We start from the raw sequence: 24,537 nt of genomic DNA on the forward strand, positions 1-24,537 counted from the left end.
TACTATCCCCTCTCTCCCCACTACCCACTCTTCCCCTCCCTCCCTCTCCTTGACGTTTGATTCCTGTAGCAAAGGAGGAATAAAAAAAAAAAAGGCACAGAGCCGTCAGCCAAACATGAAACGTGCGGCCGCGCCCCCTCACCAGCCATTGGCAGTTGAGCGCAGGAGGCCCGCCCCCGAGGGAAGCCACGGCCGCGGAGTGGCTGCTCGCGGCGCCCATCGGGCACTACCCCGCCCCGGGTACGGGAGGGTAGGTTGGCTGCCCCGGCGAGCGGCAGAGCCCTTCTGGACAGCTCCCGCTCACCCAAACAGAAGACGTCGGCGCCGGAGCGGGCTCGGACATGGCGAGGCAGCGCGCCGGCCCGAGCGGCGGGGCCCGGTGATCCCTTCCTCCTTCCCTGCCCCCTCCCCTCTCCCGCACGCACGCCCCGTCCGCCCCCACCCCGCCCCCACCCCGGGCGCGCCCGCCCGTTCGCAGCCTGGGGCGCACACCCCCACTCACGCTCCTCTTCCACACACTCACGCACTCCCGCGCCCCCCCTCGCTCCCGCGGCCGAGCTCCGCCACGCGCGCCTCGCCAGCCCGCCGGCCGCCCCCGCCGCCCCCGCCGCCCCCGGGCCCCGATGGACTGAATGAAGGCTGCCTACAACGCCTATCGATGCCTCACCAAAGACCTAGAAGGCTGCGCCATGAACCCGGAGCTGACAATGGAAAGTCTGGGCACTTTGCACGGGCCGGCCGGCGGCGGCAGCGGCGGGGGCGGCGGCGGGGGCGGCGGGGGCGGCGGCGGGGGCCCGGGCCATGAGCAGGAGCTGCTGGCCAGCCCTAGCCCCCACCACGCGGGCCGCGGCGCGGCAGGCTCGCTGCGGGGCCCGCCGCCGCCGCCGCCGCCGCCAACGGCGCACCAGGAGCTGGGCACGGCGGCAGCGGCAGCGGCGGCGGCGTCGCGCTCGGCCATGGTCACTAGCATGGCCTCGATCCTGGACGGCGGCGACTACCGGCCCGAGCTCTCCATCCCGCTCCATCACGCCATGAGTATGTCCTGCGACTCGTCCCCGCCCGGCATGGGCATGAGCAACACCTACACCACGCTGACACCGCTCCAGCCACTGCCGCCCATCTCCACCGTTTCGGACAAGTTCCACCACCCGCACCCGCACCACCACCCGCACCACCACCACCACCACCACCACCAGCGCCTGTCAGGCAACGTCAGCGGCAGCTTCACTCTCATGCGCGACGAGCGCGGGCTTCCGGCCATGAACAACCTCTACAGTCCCTACAAGGAGATGCCTGGCATGAGCCAGAGCCTGTCCCCGCTGGCCGCCACACCGCTGGGCAATGGGCTGGGCGGCCTCCACAACGCGCAGCAGAGCCTGCCTAACTACGGGCCCCCTGGCCACGACAAAATGCTCAGCCCCAACTTCGACGCGCACCACACTGCCATGCTGACCCGCGGTGAGCAACACCTGTCCCGCGGCCTGGGCACCCCGCCCGCGGCCATGATGTCGCACCTCAACGGCCTCCACCACCCGGGCCACGCTCAGTCCCATGGGCCTGTGCTGGCGCCCAGCCGCGAGAGGCCACCCTCGTCCTCTTCGGGATCGCAAGTGGCCACATCAGGCCAGCTGGAGGAGATCAACACCAAAGAGGTGGCCCAGCGCATCACCGCCGAGCTGAAGCGCTACAGCATCCCACAGGCGATCTTCGCGCAGAGGGTGTTGTGCCGGTCTCAGGGGACTCTCTCCGACCTGCTCCGGAACCCGAAACCGTGGAGTAAACTCAAATCTGGCAGGGAGACCTTCCGCAGGATGTGGAAGTGGCTGCAGGAGCCCGAGTTCCAGCGCATGTCTGCCTTACGCCTGGCAGGTAAGCTCAGAGGGTCGCCTGGAGTTAGGTTGCAGGGAGAGGGCTCCGGGGTGCCTGTGGCCCCGGGTGAGCGCGCCTAGCCACTTCTCTTGGTTCTCTGCTCCTCTCTCCTCCACAGTTCTTATTTTTTCTGTACTATATTTCTTCTTCCGTTTCGTTTTTCTCTTTGTCTTTCTTCTTTTCTCCCTTTTTTCCCCTTCACCTTTTTCTTTACTTCTTTTCCTTCCTACCTCCTTGTCTCCCGAGCTTCATTGGCCGACCCCCGCCCCCATTTCACTCGCACTCTGCTCGACGTGCCAACTCTGCCCTCTTTCCAACCGCGTATCCAGTTGTGGGAGGCGAAATGGGGGTATGCGGTGTCAGCTAGGAGCTTCTCTTTCCAGGATTCACAGAGATGGGGGATTGCCCTTATTCAAAATCCTGTGCTCTTGAACTCTTGCTTAGACAATACACTTCAGTTTACCAGGCTGCCTAGTCTCCCTATGTGGAGGTAGTTGCGGTGGAGGGGTGGGGGGGGGGTGCTTTGCTCTACAGAAGGGAAAAAGATCTTTCTGCTCTCCTCCGACCCACCATATGAGGCAAACTTCTTTGGTCACTGACAAGAGTCACAGCTCGCCCAGGCGGAGAACGTGTAGCCAGGCTACAACAGCGCTTCCGAGCCCATCTCTGGCCTTGACATTAGCGGGGGCACTTTCTGACGGAAAGCGGGCTTGGGCCAGTCCCGTGTCACTGCCCACAGTGAGGGGAAGGTGCAAGGATGAAGGTCGGGAATGCCACATTTACCTCTTTGGGAGGACAAGAGAGGAGAAACGAGTGTGGAGAGCTCCCTGCCTTACTCGCCGGCCGCCCTTGCCCCGCTCCCAGCGTTTGCTGGAATTTGCCGAGGTTTGGTTGGCCTCCGGGAGAGGCTAGGAGCTCGCGGGAAGCAGTGCTGACAAATTAAGATGCAGGTTAGTTAACGCATCTTGGCCGTGGGCTACAGGCTCCGCCTTTGCGTTAAGCGGACGTTGATCGTGCGCTTAGCTAGGCGGCGGGGAGGGCCGGCGGCCGGCGGGAGGGGACTGGGCGACGCGCCGGCTATATTGTTCTGGAGCGGGCTTGGCTCTTTGTGCCTCCTCTAGCGGCCGAGCCGCGAGGTACAGCCCTCTATTGTTCTAGGAGCGCAGAAACCTCCTGTGTGGGCGGCGGGAGCGAGAAAGACGCAGCCGTGGCTGTGACTGGCACACAGTTGGGCGCTTTTCTGCGCACAGACCCAGCGCGGTGCGCGTGGCATTTGCGCTGCCCCCAGGACCCAGCCGCGGGCCGAGAAGGGCAAAGTGTCCAGGCGCCCCACTGGGGAGGACTCACGTGCCCAACTGCAAGCCAGGATGGGCAGCTTCTTTTGGACTGGGGCTACCTCTTCAGATCGTCAGGTTATCTGGGGGACAAGTCGTGGTGGCAGTGATTTACACTGGCGCGGACAGTGGGGTCTCGCGCGGCTGCGAGCCTGTGGCACACAACGCGCTTCTGGAGAGGCGAGCTCAGGCTTCCTCTCTGGTTCCCCGGGGCTTTCCTCGCACCGCTGAGCCTGGCTTATGAGGTGCATTCTACCGACGCCCGACAGGGCTGGGGCTGTGACAGGCAGCGTGTTCGCCCAGGCTTGAGGAGGGGGCGTTTCCACTCTGACAGACTCCGCCTTTGCCCACTGTTGGAGGATTCCAATCTCGAGTCAGTAATCTCGCAGTGTTGATCTGAAAAGGTAAAGAAAACTAGTTTTCCCCTCAGAGCTTCCCCAAATCTGGGGCTCCAGATAGTTTTGCATGGATTTAGAAACCACCTTTATCTTTCTCCAAATTTAGCTTACTCTTCATCTTCTGCAGTTTTCTCTGATTGCTTTTGGTTCCTAGCAAAGATTAAGCAGTGAATAGAGAGGAGCAGTGAAAAATAAACTGGAAGCTTACTGACAATTCTGAACAATGTAGTACCCCTTTGTCTTAGGCTCCGGAAAACGTTCTTGGTTCCTCTCAGGTGAGTTCTAGCGAGAGCTGGATTTCTGGGTACAGGCAGCCTGAAGAAATTTAGCAGTTGGTCTTGGGGAAGTGGGGCTGGAGTACAGTTGAAGGCAGGATGACAGCTATTCAACTCCAGCCCATCTCAGAGCACTGCCGCCCCCTCACGCCTGCCGGGCAAAGGACGGAGCTTTTTAAAAACAGGTGCCTTTTGCCTGTGTGTGTCTGAAAGTGATGAGGAAAGTAATGCTTTGCCTATTAGCTGGTCTGATGCACTTTTACAACAGCTTTTACAATGGCCTCAAGCATTGTTGGGGTGAGGGAGAGTGTGGCATCACCTGAGCAGGGGGTCCCCGGTCCCACCACCCACCATGGGAGACTCCCAGGGTCACTCCTCAGAGGCTGGCCTTGGGCAGCACCGGGGCTTTTCAGAGCAGGAGCACGAAAGCCCCCTCAGCGGGAGACTGAAAGCCTCCTTCAGCAAGTGGGAATTTCCTGCCAAGGACCCTGCTTTGCTCAAGTATTCAAATATGTGTCTGTTTTATTACCCCGAGTTGAAAAGGGACAAGAGCTTTAGCCTTTTTATCTGGCCATTTTATCAGCAACTACAAGTGTGTTGAGTGGTTATTATTACATAGGAGTCTTTTCAGTTTGGGGTCAGTAGATCAGTCTCTTCAGACACTGACGCAGAAGCTGGGACTGGTAAGTAGGTATTATGTGCTCAGAAGCGCTAGGAGACAGAAGCAAATGGAGAAGAAAAGCTGAGGCCTTCTCCTCTAGGAGTATCGATCGGAATCCCGCCGGATGCTGCTGAGGGAGCACGCCATTAGGCTCCCAGGGTTAAACAAGCCTAGTTTAACCCACAGGACTGCTGTACCTGACTCCCAGGTACACGCCTCGCAGAGACCGGCTGGCCCCCTCATCTCACCGAGACCAGGTCCATCTACCTCTATCTATCTCTGTCTCCTTTCCCCCCCCTTTCTCTTTCTCATTTCGGGGCCCCCAGAGGCCTAAGCAGATAGGAGTTTGAGGCACCGCAGAATTAAGATGTCTGATTTGGGACAGCATCGGCAACCTCACCCTTAGGAGAAGTACACTCGGTCACAATAGAAGTGGTCCTTCGTCTCCTCTCCCAGCCACATTCCGCGGCTTTCTTCCTTGCCCACCGCCTCGGCGTATCCACAGCCCCGGATAGCATTTCAAAGGGTAACGGAGAAGATGTCGGGGAAACTCAGATTGCTCCAACATTAGATTTAGGAGAAATGGGCTCCAAGTACACGACTTCATTCCTAAAGGGTGGTGAGGGCAGCAAGTGGTTGCAACCGCGCCGGGTTGGGCCTCTTTGTCGGTCCCCAGGGCTGGTTCTCGAAGGGCAGGAAGCGGCAACGACAAACTCCCTTGGTCGGAGCACAAACCCTCTAAGGCTTTGAGCCCAAGAAGACTCTAAACCAAGCACAAACACGAACTAGGAGGGACGGAGAGAACTCAGGCAAGAAACTGGATGGGCGTCTTGCGGAGGAAGATCCAGGCCCGATAGCGAGAGTGGTTTCCTCCTACGCCCGCAAGACAAAGCAGAGCCCCCGACAACATACCCTGCCGAGGTTTCTGCCTCCGGTGAGCCTGACAGACAGACGCCCGGCCTTCTCCAGACAACTGCTCTCAGCGGCCAATCTGGGGCCAACACTGTGAGACAGCGGTGGGCCCTTAACCAACCCAACGAGATGTCGTCTGGGCCACCTGATGTCCGCGGCGGCGGAGAGTGGCCAGGGCAGTACGCAGCGGCCCCTGCCAGGGGCACCACGTGCGTGCGCATTTCCTTTTGGCGCCAGGGGAAATCCTCAGGCCGCGCTAAACCTAAGGGCGAGGGCCGAGTGCCGAGGGCCGGGGCCTCATCTGTAGAGCCCACCACTCTTTTCCCCTTCCATTGGTCTGGCTTCCGGCCCGGCTCAGCCAGTCTCTCCCGACAGTTCGGGATCCGATCTGGAGAGACGATTGTAGCCCACGCCGGTACAGAACACACGGTGTTTCCGCCCGCTGGCAGGTCGGATTAAGAATTGAAAAGCTCGCTACAGTCCTTGCTTAGTCAAGTCCCTGCTTAGTCAAGTCCCAGGTGCCTTGAGAACACCTTCCTAACTTGCATTAGAGTGGGCGGGAGCGAGGCCGAGCAGGCTGGATGCGAGGGAGGGTAGTGAACCTGAGCGCGAGAAGTAGCCCAGGCCGGCGGGCGCCCTCGGTGCGAGAGGCTGCGCACTTATTTTTATTCCAGGCTTTCCACCGTGTGGTTATGTCACTTTCTCAAACAAATGTGTATATGGAGGGAGATCGATGCTGATAATGTTTAGAAGATTAAAAGAGCATTAATGCTGGCAACAATAACGTAAACGTGTGGACCCAGATTTCATTGATCTGGAACCTGATCCGGCGCGTTTCCAGTAAGCCCGATGGCGCCCTCTTCCCAGCAGAGCGCTCGCCAGCTCCTCCCCGGCGCTCTTGCCGCGCAGCTCTCCGCGGCGCTGCTCTCCGCAGAGCTGCTGCTCTCCGCGGCTCTTCTGTCGCGCAGCTTCCCCAGCTCCAGGTGGGTTCTCGGGTCGGGCCGCTGCGCCGCTCCCGCGCGGCCCGGGCCCGCTACATCCCACCCGAGGCTTTCTCCTGTCGCAGGGCTGCCAGCCGTCTCCCTCAATCCCCGCGCGCGCAGGCCGCTTTCTGCGCCCCCGCTGCGGACTCTCAGGGTGGTTGGCATCGCGCAGGCGGTGCGGGGGACGGCGCCTGAGGCCTCCCATTCCTCTGGTTCTCGAGGGGCCTTCACCTGCTCCCCATGTGGCCCGCGTCTGGTCTAACAGGGCCCAGGGCAACTCATCTTCTTCCACTGAAACTAGCCAGGAAATTTGGTCTTCTCTTGGTATGACATAGAAGCCATGTTTCTAAAGCTGCCTACTAACCTCGCAGCTTTCGGACCCGCGGATCCCCTCCATCCGTATTTGTTTTCGCTAAAAAAGAACAATCGCTTTAAATGTTCCCATTCGCAGACTTTCTACAGCGATGCATTAGTTGGACAATTAAATGAGGCCCAAGTGATGATGGCTGGGGCTTCATCCCTCAGAGTAGCCTGCTCTGCTCTGGTCTAATTGGGTCAACCAGGGAAGAATTTTGTTTCTTACCCCAGCTGGGGCAGAAAGATAAGAAAACCAGACTGGGGGGACCGTCCTCTTCCCACAAGGCGGAGAGAACGTCCCCTCAGAACGAGGACTCAGAGAGGTTTTCTCTGAGACACCTGAATCGACTGGAAAAGAAACTTCAAAGCTTTTCCTTCCTGCCAGCCGGCAGGGAGACCTCCACACTCTGCCAGCCGCTCCCTTTGCCACCTGGCTTATTCTCCCAGAAGGAACACTGAATGAATGAAAGAATGAAAGAGCTGGGGCGGTGATGGGGGTAGGATGAGAACTAAATTGTTTGGGTTTTTTAAAATTATAAATTCTCCAATTTGAGAAAACTAAGCTTTTCCTTCAAGAGAAGTTCTGAATCAGGAGGGAAAATTCCTCCCCCAAGAACGAAATGAGAAAAAGGAGGAAGGAGAGGTGAAAGGGGGGAAAATCATATCTTTCATTGTTCTGCTTTGACTTGTGGCAAAGGGTAAGCAGTTATTTCTTTCTGTTCCCCACTCCCTGGAGAGGGGGGTCATCTTCCCACCAGTGGGTTTCCTTAAAGAAAGGAGGTTTGATACAGCTCCTTGATTGCTGGTCAGAACGAGCCCTACCCCATCCTGAAAACTGCAGTGAACTAGGTCAGGTGATCAGATACAGAAACCAAAAAGGGTGAATGGTTTCCTTCTGGTGAGAAGGACAGCTGGCCGCTTCTCACATGCCCATTTGAAGGGTCTTTAGGTTCTGGGAGGGGTGAGTCGGCTTTTGGAGCGTGGAGTCTTAGACTCTTCCCCACCCCCACCTTAAAATCCCCAAACAGGGCTGGATTCCTGGTGAACGGTGCGGTGAGGGTGGGGCAGAGGGGGAAATGGGCTTCCCTGGGATTCTCTGTGTTTCCAAAAGGAGAGAGGCCCCACTTCCCTCTTGAGACACAGGTCTGCCCAGAGATAAAGAGGGCCCCTGGTGGGGCTTTACCTTCCAGAGCCTCAGGCCTGAACCCTGAGAGAAAAAGAGGCTGCCTCTCCTGCTGTCTTCAACCCAGAACTTCACTTTAGGGTCACCTCTTGGTTTTCTGGCCTTTTGAACCTGTTTCTAAAGAAGAACAGAGGAAGGGAGTTGAAGAGTTCTCAGGAAGAAAGTCCTGGACCCCACCACACTACGCTGGTGGCTGGTGTTGGCAGAAACTGTCTTGAGGAAAAGTGGTATCATGTCAGGGTATCCCTGGAGGAATGAAAACCTCCGAGGAGAAGCAGAGAGATTTAGTTTCTGGGTTCTTGCCAAAGGAAGGGAAATGAGGAGGGAATAAATAGAAATAATTGTCTGGATAAAGGGCCCTGGGGAAAAGGGTGAATATTGAAGGAACCCTGGGCCTTAAACATCATCTACAGACTCTGGATTATCCTCATCCCCAACCATCTCAGAAACTTGTGCTTTTCCTGACCCAGGGAAAGTTGCTTCCTCCAAGGGGATACTTTTCTTGGTAGGAGGAGACCATTGTGTCAGAGCCCAGCAGTCATTTATGCTATCAGGTACAGGGCCTGCTCAAGGTGGGCCAGGCCCATCATCACCGCTCGTCACCCAGTCCATCCTCCTATAACACACTCCAGTGCTTTCAGGAAAGGCTTTTTTCATTTCCAAGACTCACTCCAGGCAATGACGCTGAGAAATGTGCATAGGTCTTTGTAGGGCCCGAGAGGGAGGAGCTAGGGAGTTTGATTGGATAACTCAGCCCATCTGATGCATGACAAGGTACAGATGGGCGAGGCAGGGAGGTAGGCTAGGGGCTCTGCAGACAGAGCTAGTCTCACTGGAGGAGCAGGATTCCTAGAAGCTGTGGACATTTGTTATTGAAAAACTGTCCCACACAAATTGTCCCAGAGGGAAGGGAGGCTCTGCATTCCACCTTGGCGCCTCTTTCGCCATTTGAAGATCCATTACTCTTCTGTAGAAAGCAGACTTTGTTTGGGTTGGAAGCACACCTCCAACGTAATTTAATCAGCATTGGACTTTGGCTCATGTAATCAAATATACATATACTTTCTCCTGCAGGAAGAAAAATAATTTCTCTGTAACTGGTATTGACTTGAAGCCATGTAATTTCTGGAAAGCATCACATTTTTAAAGGGAAAGGTAAAATTAAGGGGGAAAGAACCCACAGTTTTAGTGGTTTCCCTGGTAATAGCTAAGAGAGCAAGTTACTGCCTGAGAGAGGGCAGAAGGAGCATTCTAGAGCTCAAACACTTGGGCTGCTCCAATTGTAGGTATCCCACTCCAGCATCCTCTGTGTAGTCAACCTCCCAAATCTATATTGGTAGGAAACAAGGTTGACTGGCTCACCAGATCCTAGGAATTTGGGCTTTATATTTATGTTGGGTTGAGACATCCTTGGAGGAACCTGTTTGGCACTCCATTTATTTCAGTCCTCTTTGGAGAGACCACAGGCAGCAGCAGCAGGATCCTCGGGAGATGGGGGGAGGCAGCAAGCCCACTCCATCCTCCAGGACCTTGAGCTCTAAGCTCTGCCCTAGAGCATCCCCCGAGACAAGCTTGGACTCCCCACCCCCATGGTGAGGCTCTGGGCTTTACCCAAGTTGGGTCTGTTAGGGAATCTGTTGTAAACACAGATCCATTGATTTGCATTTGTCAGAGAGTAAAGTTAAACCAGTGAAAAGAGAAGCCCTTACCCTTTTATGCAGGGCCAGGGAAACCTTTCATATTGATCCTATTGATCCAACCTTTCCCTTTAAGGAAACCACATAGTTAAAGACCCTCGTTCAATAGATTTACCCTCAGTGCTTGTGATACTCCTTTAAGTGTTCTCATCTAGGATAGCTGGGCATTAAGCCCACACTCCAAACCAAACAAAAATGAAAAGGGGGTAGGAGGGGAGGAGTCAGGAGGCAGAATTGTGGGAAGTGAAATTGAATCAAACTAAAATGTGTAATGACTCAGTTGGGGATGTTTTTCTCATTCTTCAAAGATGACATGTGGAGATAAGGACAAAATAGATGCATTTAGCATCTCTCTCTCTCTCTCTCTCTCTCTCTCTCTCTCTCTCTCCTCCCTCCTCTCCCTCCCTCCCCCTCCCTCTCCACAAAACAAAATCTGTTTACATGCTAGAGTAGCAACATCTCAGGAATATCATTTTCTACTGCACAATTATTTAAATCAAGCCACTGGCTTGGTTCGTTTAGGCTGGTTCACTTAAAAGCAGTACTACTTCCACAAAAATTATTTTAGTTCATTTGTAGTAAATTAGGAATAGAATTGTCCCCAGAAACGCTATAGTCTAGACTCTGTATATAAGCAAGGACACTGAAGTTACTTTAGAAGAGAGAGGGGCTTGGAGTTATGTGTTCTGACAGATGTGGGTAGAAACTAGACCAAGAGTAAGGTACAACTTTTCTTATAGAGCAGTGTAGATGAAACAGGAATTGCTAAATATTGTTCGATATCCCTCATGTTTGCAGATATGAACATGAAAGTCCTCTTTGTTTCCAGAACTGTTGGCATGATCCATTTTTTCTTTCTTGGCCCTTTTTGTTCTGTAAATAACATTCATTTGTGATTTTTTTCAACATGTTCCATGTGCTATTCCTAATTGGCTGTCTCTTGGGTTTTGTTCAGACATTCATGTTTGTTTTATGTGATTGAAAAATATTAATGATTCCTTAGGTGAGCTAATGTATTTATCTGCTGAGTGAGTTCAAAGGGCAGAGTTCAGCTATGGTTCAGGTTAATTGAACAGGAAGCAGTGAGCTCGCCAGTCTGTGCTGAACAAGGGACCAGTCCCTTAAAATATCACACTCAGCAAACACACAATTTCACTGTCCTCATCCTAGAGTCTGATGTAAGAGGCTCAGATCAACTTGGATTGCTTGTTTAAAAACCCAAAGCAAAGTACAGCAACTGCAACAAAACCCCAGAGTCCCCCTCGGGGAAGAAGGGTTTTCTCATTGGCTAATTGCTTTATTGGTAGCACTGACCTGCAGAGCAGCTGCAGGGGCCTGGATGAAGGCTTAGGCTTCAGAATAATGTGCTCCATTAGAACAGGGCAAGGCATTTTTGTTTACTCAATTGGAGCTCCCTGCGAAGTGCCATTAACCCTGGCCCATCCGCATGTGTGTTGCAAAAGCCAAAGGTCACGCAAGTCAGGCTGTAGGCACAGCCAGCTCTGCCCTGGTGGGTGGGAGAAAGCATCCTGCTGGCATCGCCCTCCCCAAGCTTGGCCCAGACCCATGGGCTCCTCCAGGGCTTTGACCAAAGCATGCCCTTGCACAACGTGTTTGTATTTCCCAATTGCTGAATCATGTTATTGATGATTACACAGTTTTGATCTGAGCAACATCAATCACACATGAAAAAAAACAGTTCTCCCACTGACCCTCTCTTTCCCATTTATGTTCCCTTCAACATTGTGTATTACAGTAAATAGAATTGTGCAAACGGTGCTTTTTAGCAGGAATATAGTCTGAATACATGCTTAGATCAAGAGGAAGACAGACTTCCAAACGTGGCTGGGGGGAAGGGGGGTGAGGAGGGATTGTTTAGCAGAAAAAAGGTTTGAGGTGGAGCCAAGAGCACAATCAAGGCTTCTATCAAGAGCACCTCGAACTAGAGTGCCACCTGCCGGGAGTCTTCTAACTGCAGTAAGCCTTGCACCTCTAAGTTCCAAGCCCCTTCCTTCACTTTGTTCCTAGTATCTTTGTTTCCATTCCCCACCCTCCTGACCATTATGTGCATTTTCCTAAAAATTTCTTAAGGGGCTTTTTCCTGGTCCTTCGGGACTCTAACCTCTGCCTCTTCTATTTCGTTGCCAAGGAGAAATCAGCAGTTTTGCTATGATGGGTAAGGTTATTCATCCACCCTGCACATTGAGGTAATAGTCTCCTGCTTAGTTGGAAAGTGCTTGGGAGAGGAGGGGCAGAGAAAGAAAAAAAAAAATCCTTGGAAGGGATGGGGATTGGTTTTGTGTGTAAGAGAAATGGCTCAGTTGATGGTGCCAGTGAGGGCTGTGCCAAGTGTAAGGTGCTCTGCTAAGGCAAAATACTGTACAAAAGAGAGGGGGGTGGGAGAGAATTCGTATGAGCAGGAAAGACATTAGGAAAGAAATGTGCTGGATCAGTGAGCCAGAGGTGGGCTCTGTGAAATCTCCTGGGAAGAGAATGAACCAGCCGTTTTGCAGTTGAAAAGAAGTAAGCCAGTGAGCTACACTTGGGGCCAAACTGTGAAGCTGGATGTAGCTCTGTGGGTGGCAGCTGTTTCCAGACTCGCCTCACATCTATCCGGTCCCCGGAGCCCCTGGCAGCAGAGCGCCTGTGGGTGGGTTGCTGCCTCCGCGCCCCGGCGCAGGCTTCAGCACCACGAACAGCGCCACGGAGCGCCCCAAGAGCCAGCGCGCCCTAGCTATGGTCCGAGCGAGTTTACATCTCAACCCAGAGAAGGGAGATGGGTCCTCTACCGGGTTAAATCCGGGCAAGACCCTGATCAGTAGCTCCAGCTCTCTAAATCTCGGAGTTCCAGACAGAAAGGGGCCTCATATTTTCCACTATCAGCGCGTGGCTTCGGTTCTCTGTGTGAGGTCAGCGATAATAAAGGGAAAGGAGGCGACGGCGGTGAGAGGACAAAAGATGCTCAACGACCCTTTCCTTTCAAAGAGGAAGAACATTACCTCTGTTGAGGGGAGGAGGAGTTGAACTGTTTTCCTTGATGTTCCTGGCTTCTGCAGCCGCCAATTGAGACTCTTAACACAGTATTTTAGATTTAGGATTTCCTTTCAAGGTTTGTGGTCTGGTTGTCCTACACAGATATCCAAAAACAGGTTTTTTTTCTCCCCATGTATATGCTCATGATTTTTGATAACATGGTTTTCATTATATTAAGCAAGATCCACATTATATTAGCAGTAATATTGCTGGGAGAGCCATCACTACCGCCAATAAATCCAGAAAGTGCGTTTGATTTCTTGAGAGTTATCTTTTTAAGAGGAACCTCTTCACAGCTTCTGTGGGCCAAGGGTTGAGTCACCTCCTCAAGGCCACACAAAAGAGTCATATGACCCTGGCCAGGGTGAGAGCTGACATTAGGCGCTGACCCCTGACTCTGGCCATTTTCAGTCAGTTGCTCTGCTTTATTTGTGTTTTTATTCGAGAGAGAGAGGCAGGTGGGTCCTTTTGGTCTGTGGTTGGGCACAACTTACATCTCTTTAGGTTTCTAGTAAAATGGTCCTTGACTTCCCAAAGCTAATTAAAATGTAAAACTTTTGCTTTATATCAAGGAACTTTAGTTCAAGCCTAATTTACTACTAAAGTGGTTCTGAGGGAGGTGAAGCATAGAAACAGACAAGTGTATCCCCTTAAAAAGAAAGTCAAGGGTATGATAAATGAGATTTTCTTCCCTGTGACAATTCATCTTTAAATTCCAAGTGGCTCTTGGGTGAAAAGAAAATCCAGCCTCAAACAATTAAATCTGGTAGAGCATTCACTTTTAGTGTTAAAAAAAAAATTGTTTTCTGTGTCTAAATATCTAAAATTTTGCTCTCTAAATGAGCAGAAACATATTTGAATAAGATCTAAGAACTGGTTTTAAATCTACTTGATAAACACTGATTAGAGCAGTTTCCTCAAGTCATAGGATCTTCCAATTTGCAGACATGTATTTCCTAGTAGTTTTTGGGTTACACTATCAAAACCTTTCCCAGTAAAACATGGATTTGACAGTAAGCAAAGCCTTTTTTTTTTAAAGCCTACTTTATATGCATCACTGCATCTTATTAAAATAAAGCAGTCCATTCTGCAAGGCTTACACTAAATGCATGTCCTTTCTAGTGGCTTTCAAAGGTATTTTGTTAAAACTGCACTATAAACAGGACCTCTTTTATAGTCTCCTTTGACAATAAATACTAAAAAAAAAAAAAAAAGTGTAGGGTAAAAGAATTTTTTGCTTTTCTGAAACAGTGCAACAGATTCCCAAATCTAATCTTTTTTTTTTTAAATCTTAGATTCAGATGCCTCCTAATATATAGCAGAGTTCATATCAGTTCACATTCAAGGCACAAGAATGAATTCTTTAGTCACTCTCAATGTTTAACTCTTCTCGTCTTTTTTTTTTTTTTTTCATTCTTCTGAAAGGGAAGAGGAATTCTTCCTGTTGAAACTGATTCCTCAACCTCATTCTGGGCCTTGCCTCTCCTGTCTTCTCAGGACCCCTTCCTTTCCTGTGCTTATAGCCTCCTTTTCTTCATTAGCTTTTTCCCATCAGAAAATTTGTGCTCCAGACTCTCTTTTTTTAATGTTCCATCAACACCTGTTCTAGCTTTAGCTCTTCCCTCCTTTCACTTCTAGGAAGAGTTGCTATAACTCAGTGTCTGTTTCTTGCCTCCCTCTTCAGTCCCAGCCCTTTGCTGTCTGGTTCCAGCCACTCCTGCTTACTAAACCTGCTCTTACCAGTGTCACACTGTTGAGATCTTTGTAGCTAAATCCAGTGGGTTCTTCTCACTCTTAGCTTGGCCTCTCCACAGCATGTGACACACTACTGACCACCCTCCCCACTCCCTTTCTTCCCCTGACTTCTGAAATACTGTACTCTCTTATTTTTCTTTTTGGCATTCTGCCTACTCCTACTCAGTCTCCTTTCTGGGCTTCTCTTGCTCTGTCCATCCAACTCAGCATTCAGGCCTAGGCTGTTTTTTTATTCGCTCAACATACTCACCCTGGAAGAGTGCATACATTTGGTTGTCATCTCTCTATGCTGAGGGCTTCTGGGTCTCTCTCCAGCCCTGATATCTCTCCCGAGTTCCAGGTCCCTATTTCCTTCTGCATCTGGACATCATTGCCTGAGTGTCCACAAACTCAGTCTATCTTAAAGTTATCTCATTTTCCTTATCCCACAGCCCCCATCACCACCATCACCAAATATGAGTCTCTTTGTTTATTCTCTCTCTCCTTCAATAACATCACCTTGTACACAGAGTCTCAAACCAGAAACCAGGAATCAACTCAGACTCTTTCCTTTTCCCCTACGAGTCAACCATCCCAGCCATGTGGATTATACCTACTATATATCTGCTTCCATCCCTTCTGCTGCTGCCCTCCTTGGGGGCATCACCAATTGAAACAGCCTCCTGACTGGTCTTCCCATTTTCAGTCTTGCCTTCTCCCATCCATTTTCCAACCTTAAGCCAGAGTGATTTTTCTGGAACCCATTATACTCTTGTTTAAAAACTCTTTGTAAGCTCCCTTTGACCATTGGAGGAGGTCCAGATCCTTGAGCAGGGTGTACTAGCCACTGTGTAGACTAACCCCTGCTCACCTCTTGCCTCATCTCACATCAGTCCGCCCGTTCTTTGTGGGCTCCAGACACGCTGTGCTTCTTCCAGCTCCTCAGACACACCAGGCCATTCCTTTGGCCTGGAACACTTTGTCCTTCACTCCACTAACTTTAACTTAACTTCAGGTCTTGGCTTAGAGGTCTTTGCCTCTAGAAAGTCTTCTCTGGTCTGCTAAATTGGGATCTCCTTGGATTACCGCTCCCATTTCACATAGAACACAGATAGATATCACGTGCTTACTTGTCAATGCCCCGCCAGCCAGATTGTAAATTCCATGAGACCAAAGATTGGATTTAGCATATGATGGCAGCCAATAAATATCTGTGAGTAGACTAATAAATACTTTTATATGACACTGTTTCTGCCCATTTTACTCCCCCAGGTTAGTAGATGGCAGTTGAAAAACAAGCATCAGTGTTGGTGCATCATTTTGGGGCAGTACTTCATATTTCACAATATCAAGTTCTCATTAATGTCATTTTCTTCCTAAGCTAAGATACTACAAGTATCTATGAGTTTCAAAGGAAATCTTGAAGTGGGGTTAAGTCCGAATCAAAGTTTCAGATTATTGCCAATGAGGCAAAGGATGTGAACTGATGATCACTGAACACCAGACTACTGACCCGTTTTACCAGTTGACTCTAGTCTTCAAGGTAACCTGCTCGAATCAGGTAGTTCTCCTTGGCATTCTGCTGATATGTTGCCCTCCTCACCATGTCCGTGTCTCTGCACACTCTCTTCTTCCTACCTGGAATGTCTTACCTGGCCCTCTTCAGTTCCTCCCCATCCTTCCTGGCCACCTCAGGTCCTCCTTCTCTGAATGTCCCCAGCAAACTCTAGCCCATTCTTTTTTTTTTCCTTTCCTCAACTGTGGTTGCAATCATCCATTTCAAACTACATAGCAGCTTTTTAGCTGTGGTCTTACACCACTCTCTGGGTCTCTTCTGTATCCCTTTCCTGTGGCTCTGGAGGGAAGACACTGTATCCTTTGTGCCTCCCACAGCTGCTGGTCCATGGCTGAACCCACAGTGGGCTTTTTTTCCAACTGAGTCATTTGATGCACTCCTGGACTCTCCTAATTTCATTCACTCTGGGTTGGGGGGAAATAGATCATGTATGTTTCCTTACTTCTGGCATCCTTTTCTAGCCTCTACTCTTTAAAAAGCAGAATGTATTCTTTTTTGTAAATTCTTTGATTGTTGACAGAAATGGATTCCTATGTTAACCTGAAGTGATATATAAGCTTAGTATGGTGAAAACAATGTTCATGATGGCTTGGTAAATAACAAAGGTGGTTCTGCTTCCACATACAGCTGAAAATGTTACCCATTTTGGGACATTTGAGCCTGCAAACACATCAGCTAATCACAGGGACTGTTTTAAGTCAGCTTAATTATCAGTAAACCAAATTTGCATATAAATGGCAATTACTTGATATACTGAAAATTCTTAGATTGTTGTTGACTTAGATTTACCTGTAAGGAAAAAAGCCAGAGGTCAACATTTTTATAAGTTTATCCTTTTTCTTTCTCATTTCTTTGTCTTTTCGCAAATGAGAACATAAAGTTACTGGAGGTCTTTGAAACCCAGTAGTTCAAAAATTTTCAGGGATATACACAGTTCTGCCTACACAGTATTGAACTAAGTAATTAAGCATGGGAAAAATTAACTAGCTTTTTTTTACCTTTGATTTTACTGGAGTTTTAAGATTTGAGTGTATAAATCCACATGTTTACAATATCTATATAAGATTGAGTGAAAAGAGGTTCTGCTATTATCTTAACTTTAGTGAGAAACTGACACTGAGATAATTTGTTGTATGTCTTATGTGGAAATAATATATTGCCTGGAGATTTTTGTTTACAGTTATGTTTTGATATTCATGGCACATGAGTAACAAACTAGGAAGACCATTCATATATGAACAAAATGTTAAAACATTCCAGACCACTTTTTAATGCCTTTAATTGAACGCATTGCTATCATGCATGAATGCTACGTGATAATTAAGTATGGTTGGTAAGCAGTTGACTTAAGTGACTGTCATTTGTGTGCCTTGCTTAGCTAAACCAAGTTTCCATTGACACGGAGGTAGAGAGAGGCAGGGTTGGGCAAAGCAGGAGGCAACTCTGAGGTCTCTCTGAAGATCCTGAGACCCCCCCAGTCAGAAGCTGCCCTCTTCTCTGCCTGGGGTACCATGGCCTGTTGGTGGCTGGCACCAAAGACCACACACTCCTTTTTTCCTTTCTGCCTGGTGCCTCATCTTCCTCCTCTGCCATCCTCCCAAAGGAATCAGATGGGACCTGGAGGAGTCAGTACTGCTGAGTTCACCATCCCTGACCCGTTCTCCACCTAGAGAATGGGACTTGGGCTTCCATAGACAGATTCTGGGAAGTCAGGTTAAAGACCAAATAGGACATAGGTAGGTGATTGGATTTGGGGGGAGGGGAGAAAAATCCGCAGCAGAGATAGGTGGGCTTTTCTACTGTAAGCCACAGTGAGTCAGGACCCCAAGTGTTCTGCCTCCTTAGAGCTCTAGTAGTCCCCAGGATATGAACATCCCTACCTGAGATGACAGAGGAGCCGCACACTAAGAAGAGAGGGAGACTACAGCAGGTCCTGGGAGCACTGTCTACATGACCTAGATCCGTCTCTCTGAGGCAGCTGGGAAGGGGTCGGAGGCACCAAGCATTTCTTTCTCCCCACCTCTCTCAGAGCTGACCTTACAGAAGCAGTTGCAGGGTAGCACAGTGGAACGAATGGTCTTTGGCTTTAGAGTCAGATAGCTTTGAGTACTCATTCTAACTCTGCCATTTACTGGCTCTAATTTAATTTCTGAGTCTCTGTTTCCTCCTTTATAAATGGGAATAACATGTCCACCTTGGAGAATGATATAAATATTAGAGATGATCTGTATAGAGTCACTGTCAGGTTACCAGGCTGATGAACTGTCTTCAGGACTTCCCCATAGAATCCCTTGCCTAGAGTGGTGACCTGAGGGACAAGATGGCCTTGGATATTGGGGAGAAAGAGAGAAAGAAAATAAAGTATAGATTTTATTCAACTTCTGTTATGTGCTATGTATCAGTTACCTGTTGCCATAATAATGCTAAGTAACAAACCACTCCAAAACTCATGGCATTCAGCAATAAACATTCTTTTCCCACATGTTTGTGGGATTCAGCTGATCTAGGCTGGTCCCAGCTGGAATTGCCCATGCCTCTGTGGTTTGGCTGGCTAGATCATGTGTCTGTGGGTAGCTCTGCTCCATGTTTCTCATCCTCTCCAGGGGTAGCCTGAATATGTCCTCATGGGGTGATGCACAGGCAATAAAATGCACTATAACATTCCATTGGTGAAAGCAAGTCACGTGGCTGAGCCTAGGGACAGAATGGGAAGGCACTACTAGGTTCCATGGCAAGGAGCCTGGGTCCAGGAAAGGGTGAATTGGAGTTGGGAGTTGGGGCTGGTTTGTTCTTTGGCTATCTACCTCCTACCACATATTTTAGCTCACTTCCATTCTTGCAGGAAGCCATTCCTATGGTTGTGATAGGATAGGAAAACAAATACGGCAACAAATAGAAAATAAATATGGAAGTATTTCAAAACCTTTTATTATTTCATACTTTATACAGCTAACAGACTATGCCCAGCTTGTCAGGAGCAGTGTTTCTTTGTGCCGTGAAGATCTGTGGACATGCCTGACCTGCCCTCTAGGTGACAGCAGGCTCTCCTTCATCGTCCCTTTAGTGCCCGCACAGTGCCTAACACGTAGTGGGCGCTCAGTCAATGCAGGTGAAGCCCAGGGTCACCGGCTCTGATATCCTAACAGGAGGTCCCTTCTAGCCCCACCAGACCACCACATGTAGCTCTACATGTATTTTTGAAAAAGACTTCGTTCTGTGGTCCCACCTGTAGGTGTGTGAAGCTACCAAGCCCGTAGAAACTGGCAGCACCACGCCTGGCCACCTCTTGCTCCATCATCTTCGGAGATGCCCGCACCCTGTCTATGGAGTGTGTACCTACTTTCACTCTAATCTGAGCACTCAACCCCCACACCTCGTAGCCTTTCTCTTGCCTTTTGAAACAGCCTACACTCTATGCAGTATGTATCTCTCTGAATAAGTCTACCTTTACTCAAAAAAAAAAAAAAAAAAAGACTTCATTCTAAACTTCTCTATTTTTTTCTACTGAAATCATCACCAAACACCTGAGAAACAAAAGTCCAAATCTGTTGCCTACAGAAGTTAAGCCATCCAATCCAGATCTCCATTACTCTGTGCCAACAAAGTCCAAACAATATGAGCACTTCATTCATTTTGCCAATGAGTATAGAAGCAATTTGGAGGTGATAGCAAAAAGACCAAGAGATTTACTCATTTGTGACTCTAACAATGTCAAAGGTTTGTTGAGGTGTTTTGTTTTGTTTTGTTTAACCTTAGGTTCTACATCTGGGGCAAGCTGGTTTTGTTTTTTTTTTTTTTTTAATCATAAGCAGTGTTAAAAATACTTGCTGGTTTTGTCTTGGTTCTTAATGTGGGTGTTAAGAGATGCCTTCCATTAGTGAGTATGCCTCAGATAATGTGTTTATTTGCATCTTCCTTCTTCCCTGCTTGTCCCCTAATGGTCTGGTACACAGAGGGCTACTTGAGCTGATTTATATGGATCTCAGTTGCTCTCATTTGCGCATACTTAATTCAGAGAGGTGATCACATTGATTTCCCAGGCCCACTTTTCAAGACATTGTACTAACATAGATATCTCAGCCGCTCTAACTACATTGTCTGAAAGGGAAAACATTTTAAACCTTTGGAAGCAATTTTGATGGACATTTCATTGTGTTCTATATTACGTACCTAATTAAATTTCCTTCACATCGAGGTCTGTTTAAAATTAAATTGAGAAATATTTTTGAGTTCCATTGGGCAGATAACTTTGTTTAGCTGGATCCGTTCTGCGTACATATGAAACGGCATCCTATGAATCAGTGGCCAGTGCGTATACTTCCCATGGATGTGAAGAAATGACACCCTTAGCAGGCAAAACGTGGACTCCTGCTATTCATAACAGGCTGTTCTTGGTGACGGAACTTGTTCACCCTGTAATTCCAAAAAGTCCTCGTGTTTTTGTGCCTGCAGTTTGGCAGGCTGATGTATTCGGATTCTGAGCATAGTGAACAAAATCTGTAACTTCTTCCATAGATTAGCTGGGGTCTTAGGACTCTTATTTATAAGTTCACAGTCCAGCTCAGGGCAGCTTGCTTCCTGTACAGACAAAAGTCTTATTTGCATAGCGGAGGCGGGTGGAATTCCAGATTGAGTTTGAAAGCAAATAGGTTGAGTTGTCCAAGGATTCATTCCCAGGGGAAGAGATATGATTCCAGATGTTTTGTATCTTTGGAAGCAAGACCCAGGAGAAAGGCCTTATCTCTCAGCTCCACCCACTCTGCCACTGAAGACAAGAAAAACAGACCCTCCTCATCTTTTATCCTGGGTCTCCTTGGCACAGCCATCTCGTTCAGTTCTGGGAGGGAAACCTGTGATACTCGAGCTGTAGTTGGAAAGCTGGCATTTCATAAGCACTGCTTTAATATATATTTAAGAAAATAGTTCCAAAACTCTGTCACTTCTCTGTACATAAGCAGGAATTTGGCCTGAGTCACCAACTCTTCCATAATTTTTAAGTATCAAGAGTATTGCTTGGCGTTGTCATTGATAGCATGAGCTTCAGGGGTGGATATATCCAGTTTGGGTCCCAGCTACAACCAGTTACTCGGTATGTGACCTCAATGCAAGTCATTAACCTCAAAGAGCCTCCGCTGCCTCCTCTGTAGAATGGGGAGAAGGCTGATGCTAACATCATCTGGTTGGTGTGCAGGTTAAATGAGATACCATGAAGTGTTTAGCACGGCACCTGCCACTTTTACCTCTTATTTCCTTCATACCCCATTCCACATGGACACATCTGTTCTTCAGCATAATCGATGTCATTTTCACCAGTGGAATTTGTGCTGAGAGAGGTTGCCAGACACCACGATGGTCTTTGGATCCTCCCCCTGCAAACCGGCCAAACATGCAGCAGTGCTATTCCCTCCTACCATCACCACCCGCCTCCCCGACCCCTGTGTCCTTTAATGCTCTCTTAACAATTACGAGCATTTTGCTAAGTCTGCTGTGTATGCAGCAGATACTGCTGAATCCTTACTGACTTATGTTGGGATGAAGTCCATTTTGTAAGTGTGGTCTGTGTTGAGCACAAATGCTCCATTTGATAGGATTGTACAATGTTACGCATAAAAATTGCAGCTCAGCCCACAAGGCTCCGCTTGTCTTGTATCTCCATCACAACTGCAGGTTTGGGAGTCATATCAGCAAGTTATTTTTTCAGACATCCAGGTGGTCGTGAGCCTAAAAGTGCAGAGTACTGTCTCCTCTTTTCTGGTTTTAGTATGTCTGGCCCCTGCCTCTTTCTCATTTCCCAGGTCCTTTTGGTTCTCATCTTAGTCCCTGAAGAGCTCCTGTTTTGGTTCATGCCATCATTTTTATTCCCAAAGCCAGAAGCCTTAACCAGAAAAGAAAGAAAGGAAGAAAACCTACAGACACCCTACTGTTGCTTTTCCTGAAGTGGCAACTTATTTGCTAATGTAAGATTTTGAAGCCGTGGGCCTCTGAATTCTCAACGCACAAGTCGTATTTAAACAGTCTCTAGAATCCTTTCCTGACCCCAAATTACTCCGAGGCATTAATTGTCCTAGTGGTTTCATGGCCACATTATTTCATATTCATTAGTGTTTTCATGAAAAATTATAACACTAATTAGAGCGGCTTTCAGTTAATTCACTTGGTGATTCATTACTCTCTCCCCTCTTGGTGTTCTGCATGTGGTCATCTTGGAGAAAGCATCCAAGGGGTAATTGCAGCTCTATTCCCTGAGTGATCGCCTAATGCCATTAGTTCTGATCCACAGGCGCATCTCCAGCGGCTCTGATGGGGTCTGGTTACAGCTGCACCCTCGCCCCTGCCCTTTGGATGCAGGGAGAGAGGGAAGCCTGCACTGAAGACTGGTCCTCTGGAAGGGGTCCAGGGCAGCAGAGGGGGCGGAGTTCCTGGTGGGAGGTGAACATCACTTTAGCCTCTTCTGGAAGCTGAGTTAAGGACAGGGTAGCGCTATGAGAAATCTGCCCTGAGAACTTGTACTTGGGAAGGAATAAGAAAAACAAATTTTCTTCAGTTTTAGCAGATATGTGGCTGGGCACTGGCTAGACTCTGGAAGTCTGGTTCTCTCTCAGACCTCTGCTGGCCAGATCTTTTCATTAAAAGTTTATTTGTCCTCACACCCATTGGGATGGTGCTATCAAAAAACCCAGGAAGTGTTGGATGTGGAGAAATTGGAGACCTTGTGCACTGTTAGGTGGGAATGTAAAATGGTATAGCTGCTATGAAAAGAATATGGCAGTTTATTAAAAAATTAAAAATAGAATTACCATGGGAGCCAGCATTCCCACTGCTGGGCATCAGTTCCCCCAAATGCCACGTGCCACGGCCTCCTGTCCTTACACTCCCTTGGAGCACTCTTTGGAAACTACACCTCACAGGGTGTGATCTACCACCATTATTGTCTGTCATCTACCCATCCCATCCTCAGTTTTTTTGCCCAGTTGTTTTCTGAGAGTTGAAGTTCTCAGTGAGTAAGCACAGGGGAGTAGATGGCACTCTGGCTACTTCAAGGCATCACCGATCAAATTGAATGACAGCTGCTTAATTTGAATTTCTGAACAGCTGGAGGACTCAGGTATTATGTTTTCAATCCAGTTCCATGGGCCTTGTGCTTAGGTGAGAATTCCTCAGAAATGCCCCCATGCAGGTTGAGTGTAGTCCTAGCTGTTTGGTGAGTTTTATCTTTTATTCTGGGTCTTTGAGATGATTTTAGTGGGAAGTTAGGAGAGGCTGTACTAGATCCTCCTAACCAATTTAAACAAAATGGTTCTATCCAGAATTAAATATTTGTTTTAGCAACTCATGACTTCTTGGATAGCTTGCAGGAAGGCAGCTATGCAGCAGAACTAAGGATCTCTCTTTGCCCTGCTTCTTCACAGTGGGGATAGATGATCAGAAATTGTGATTTCAAAGGCTGGGTGCCCCCTGAAGATTTATTCTAATAGCCTAGAGGGAAATAAAAGACCCACTGGACTAGAAGTGAGGGAATCTGGGTTCTCAGGGCTCTGTCACTGACTCACTGTGGTCGATGTTGTGCAAATCACCACCTCTAAGAGTCTGGACTCTTGTGTATCTAAAATAAAGGAGAGGACTAAACAGTCGCTGAAGTCCTGCCATTCTAGGACTCAGTGGTTTTACCTGCTGGCCTGGAACATCTACTGTTAGAAACCTATTCCTTGGGGCTCCCCTTTCACTCCCAGAGTTTCTGCAGAACAGGAAGCAGAGGAGAAGGTACATCCACGCTTGGTGGGCGAGCCCCAGCCACAGGCAGAGCCTGCTGGGCCGGATGGCTGGAGGAGCGAGGGGCAGAGGGGGGCAGAGGCCCGGCACCCCCCCCCCCCCGGAGGTCCGCCCTCTGGGGCCACACGGGGCCTCTGTATAAACAAGTTGTCAGACATTTAAGGACCCCATTTCCTGAGTCCCCTTCAGTGACTTTGTATTGAAGAGAAAAATAGGGGTAGGAAATGAAACTTGTTTCTTCAGAGAATGTCTTTCAGGCACGGGGAATGGTGGCTGGCTGGCTGCCTTTCACGTGACAACGAGCAGACGTGGGGGAGTTGCTGTCACATTTGTCACGACCAACCTGCTTACAGCCCTCCCAACGCCCAGGTGAAGGCAGGGGCGGGGCATAGAGGAAGCGCAGAGTCATCACTTATCAGCCCTATTTCCCAAATGGAAGGAAGACGGCACCACTGCAGGGATGCCCAGGTGGGCAGAGCCATGCCCCCGGTCGGAAGTGAAGCCCCAGGCGGGGCTCGAGCGCTCGAAGGCAACGCCAGGCTTCCTGGGGCTCCTGGCTTCTCTGCACTTTAGACATGACCCCTTCCAGAGTCTCCAGGATGAGGGGTGTGTGCTCACACAAGCGAGGTCCCTTGCTCAGTTTTTTTCTCACTCCTCTCTCCTCCCTCTCTCTCCTCTTTCGCTCCTGCTCCTGCTTTCTGTGCCTGGAGTATTTGCTCTAACGAGCCAGGCAGGAGCTATCTCACTGGCACGTG

The 24,537-nt window shown here is 49.3% G+C and overlaps 1 protein-coding gene across 1 annotated transcript in view; it reads left to right on the top strand.

Moving 5' to 3' along the window:
* The first annotated feature begins 250 nt into the window (after window positions 1-250).
* ONECUT2 (one cut homeobox 2) overlaps window positions 251-24,537 on the top strand; it is a 41,773-nt gene continuing 17,486 nt past the window's right edge. Inside the window, exon 1 of the mRNA XM_014557659.2 lies at window positions 251-1,869. Within this exon, the coding sequence (XP_014413145.2) occupies window positions 633-1,869 (1,237 nt within the window). The 5' untranslated portion in view covers window positions 251-632. The remainder of the gene's footprint in view (window positions 1,870-24,537) is intronic.

This window comes from Camelus ferus, chromosome 30, assembly GCF_009834535.1.
Source record: "Camelus ferus isolate YT-003-E chromosome 30, BCGSAC_Cfer_1.0, whole genome shotgun sequence".
Taxonomy (NCBI): Eukaryota; Metazoa; Chordata; class Mammalia; order Artiodactyla; family Camelidae; genus Camelus; species Camelus ferus.